General features: G+C 30.2%; 1 protein-coding gene across 1 annotated transcript; it reads right to left on the bottom strand.

Annotated features, from left to right (window-relative positions):
- Positions 1-1,915: 1,915 nt before the first annotated feature.
- LOC131030803 (SKP1-like protein 1A) lies at positions 1,916-2,395 on the bottom strand. The gene has a single exon (XM_057961717.2). The coding sequence runs from the start codon at positions 2,393-2,395 to the stop codon at positions 1,916-1,918; it is 480 nt and encodes a 159-aa protein (XP_057817700.2).
- Positions 2,396-4,289: the final 1,894 nt, after the last annotated feature.

Raw genomic sequence — 4,289 nt, 5'->3', positions numbered from 1 at the left:
AAGGTTTTAATTTTGAAGCAAAATTTTGTCAACTAGATGGATTTAGATTGTCAAAAAATATGGATATGGTTTGTAGCTTGAGTGAGGAAGGCATTATATGGACTCAAACAAGCACTGAGAGTTTGATATGCTAGATTGCATAGATATCTACTAAAACAAAATTTGTAGAAGGAATTTTAAATGTCAATAATTGGTGAGTTGTCACTCATTCTTGGTTTACAAGTTAAGTAGTTAGAGGATGGAATTTTTTATTTCTCAAGATAAATATGCCAAAGAGATGCTAAAGAAGTTTGAAATGGAGAATTGTAAGCTGGTTGTTACCCCTTTAACAAATGGTTGTAAATTGATTAAAGATGATTTATCTGCAGAAGTTGATCATAAGAAGTATAGATATATTTGATTTTGGTCTTTGGTATAAGAAGAATGGATAGATATATTTCATGTTGAAAGCATACATAGATGCTGATTGGACCAAAATTATTGATAATAGGAAAAGTACTAGTAGTGTTGCATTTTTTTTGGGAGGTGTGTTGGGATTTTTTGGGAACCTCAAAATTCATCATGGAGGATTTGAACAAAAGATGAACATAACAATATTAAATTCATGACATGATATAATAACAAACAATTAACACAAAAAGTATTTATTAATCCAACATTTTTATATCAAAGATTTCAAACTAGTGTCTCTAAACATATGCTTGTGTCATTATTCAAAACATACAAATTCCAAACCAATATAGATCAATCAATAAATTCATGGACACATTAACTATAATATCATAGATGTTAAACAAATTAATTAAAATAATATCAAAGATATCAATCAATAATTGGAGACTCCCTTTTTTAAAGTATTATCAACCTATAACCTAAAACTGCATTAATTTCAATGGACCAAGAAAATACTAATATAAAATAAAACTCATAAAATCTATATCTAAATCAATAACATTTTCAAAAGAAAACATCAGCCCAGTCGATGGAAAAGTAGTAGAATTTGAGATCTATCTTTACAAAAGAATTGAAAGAAAACATACACTAGTCCTTTGACAAAATATTGTCAATTTAAGACCTAAAACAAGTTTAAGTCTAATAGATCAAGAAAATAATAGTATCATATAAAACCACAACATTCTTAGATTAAAAAATACCATTGAATACATATTTAGATTAATTATAACCTAAAACAACATTATGTTCAACAAATAAATTGAAGCATTATTAGATTAATGAATAACAATCAATACATTTTGAATATTTGTCTATATCATTATAAGAAATTAAGAGTTTAATCAATAAAAACATGGACACATTAACTAAATAATAGTCAATAACATTTTTTAGGAAATGCGCCGTTGATACTAGTAATTTTGAACAAATTAACTTAGTTTTGAAGAATTATAGTAGCATTTGAGATGTTCCTCACTAAAAAATGAAAGAAAATATATACTAGTCTCTTTTCTAAAATATTATCAAGTTATAATCTAAAACAGCATTAAATTCAATAGACAAGGAAAATACTAGTATAAAAAAAACCCAACTATTAAAACATATCATTCAATACATCTAAATATACCTCTACACCATTATTAAAAACTAACAAAACTTAATCATTAAAAACATGGACACATAAACTATAACCAATATCAAATCTATTAATCCGTAACGTGTAACATTTTTGATAGAAAATACCATATCTAATAATTTTAAATTATATCAATTTTGAAAAAAAAAATAACATTTAAGATTTATCTGCTCAAAACAAATCCTAATTAGCAGGCTAAGTCAAGCACACGAAGAAAATAGCAGTATCAAATAAAAACCCTGAAGTTCTTGAAGCCCAGAAACTCATTATAAAGTTACTTGACAACAAAGGCAAGTACCACGCCTTCAACCTTCACGCCTGACTTCTTCAGGGGGAGACTTCTTCCTCGAAGGCCCATTCATTTTCACACCTGATTTCTTCCTCCTCTTCAGGAGTCAAGTCATTTTGTATGTTAAATATTTCTCTGATATCTTCTGGTCTTTTATCCTTGATCCTGTCTGCTACAGTTTGGCATGTTAACTCTTGAAGATTGTGTATACCCAGGTACTGGGCGGCCATTAGGAGATCCAAAAGAGTAGCCTGATCCAGGTGCTTCACGAACTCCTGATCCCACATCTTCACATCCTTCTCCGAGATGGTGCTGGAGGCATTAACATGATATTCGCAGTAGTCGATCACCTTCGCCAGAATTTGACTGGAAACGTTGTGCAAAGGCAGGGCGCTATCCGTGCAGCCGGTGTGACCGAGAGTGTTGTTTAATATCTGCGACTGGATGGCCACGGCATAGTCTACCTCAAATATCTTGTCATCCGAACTCTTCAATTTCACCTTACATTCCTTCACCATGGCTTTATTGGGATGCTCTGCCATGCCTGTAACGAAGGGAATGTTACAGAGGGGATTGGAAAAGAAACGTTACAGAAAATGGCTCTGTGATTTTGGTATATATAGAGTTTTGTTTATGTTGTCCCGGTTTTAGTTTTCATTCAAGGTAGTTAAGTTTTAGGTTTTTATATATGCCGACTTCTTCTGCTTTTATTATTTGATGTTAGTTAAGTTTGGAGGTGTAATTACATATAATAAGAAGCCAGCTAATTAAGTTTAGGTTTTTATATGTGTTGATTTTTAATGTTTTTATTATTTGATGTCAGTGAAGTTTAGAAGTGTAATTATGGATAGTAAGAGGTGAGGTATAATGATGTGATTTATGTTTTTTTGGAGTGTAGTTAAGTTTTAGTTTTTTATATGTCTTAAACTCTTATGCTTTTATTACTTAATGTTTGTGATGATTAGAGGTGTATTTATCAATAGCACCATTAGTAAAATGTGACATGTAGTAGTGTGATTTATTTTATTTTGGGAGTTGTTTAAGTTTTAGGTCTTTATAGTACCTCTTATGATTTTATTATTTGATGTTCTGACTCTTATAGATGTAATTACCATATTATCTTTTAATATTTGTGTGAATACCAATAGTAAGAGGTGAGCTATAATAGTGTGATTTAATTTGGCTTGGGAGGTGGCCAAGTTTTAGGTTATTATACATACGACCTTTTATGCTTTTAATATTTCATGGAAGTATAATTAGCGAGAGTAAGAGATGAGGTGTATAGAGTGAAATAATTTTTTTAAATGTATAAGCACATTTCTGTTTAAAAAATCATGTAAAGGATATTAAGAGATAGTTTTGGAAAAATAATAGTATGACACATTAGATCACTTAAGTGTTTTACATAAATTTTACTTATTAAAGAGTTATTTAATAATAGTTATTTTATTTTATTTTGTTGGCGGGTTTTTATATTTTGAAAAGTTTCAACATTACAAGGGCACAATATTTGTCTAAAACCTCTTTCAATTGAGACTCAATGATTAAAAGTTATCTGATCTATCAAAGCCATCTAAAGCACAATCCCAAGCTCATCTTGTATGATATTAAGGCCTTGCACTGAAAAAGACTTGATTCTTGGTGGACTATTTTTTAGTCTCAGTTATTTGATATACCAATTTTTTTGCTTAGTAAGACACAATTGAGGTTGTGCATATATTGATTAAGTTAGAAAGATTACATGGGATTTATTAGGTCTCCTAGCCATAGCTCCATGATGAACCCAATTGGTTATATTCATTAACATGTCCAAGAATCAATCGTAGCCAAAAGTTGATATACCCAAATGTACCCAAGAATATTATATGATCATTCTCTAGGCAAGAAAAAGCAAGTTCATAGGCCTTATACATATCCCATTGCAAAACTCACAATTGGGACACCGTAAAATAATAATTTTCTATTGATGAATGATAAAATTGTGACATGAAAAGTATGTTGGGATAGTTATTATTGTGTTGTGCTATAAAAATAAATATAATTAATTGCCACTAATTCTTCACACATAACAACCATTTACAACCAAGTTAGCAAGTCCATCAGCATCTGTATTGCCTTCACAATATGTATGATTGATTATGTAGGCTTTGAAAGCACAAATAATTTCCATGATTCTTCTAGTATAAGTATCCAACCACCAATCCACTATGGAGCCCAGCTTGACTACATTTATGACCACTACAAAATTGCCTTCAAGTTCCAAATTTCAGATACTTAGATCTTTGCAAAACAATAGTCCATGAATAAGAGCCTCAAATTTTATAGAATTATTTATCCCCTAGCCAATGCAACAAAAATATTTCCTATCATATTTCTATCCAATAATCTAATGATGCAATTAACACTTGATGG

Source organism: Cryptomeria japonica, chromosome 7 (assembly GCF_030272615.1).
Source record: "Cryptomeria japonica chromosome 7, Sugi_1.0, whole genome shotgun sequence".
In the NCBI taxonomy this organism is placed as follows: domain Eukaryota; kingdom Viridiplantae; phylum Streptophyta; class Pinopsida; order Cupressales; family Cupressaceae; genus Cryptomeria; species Cryptomeria japonica.
The sequence above is the reverse complement of the archived record's forward strand: the minus strand, read 5'-3'. Positions and strand labels throughout refer to the sequence as shown.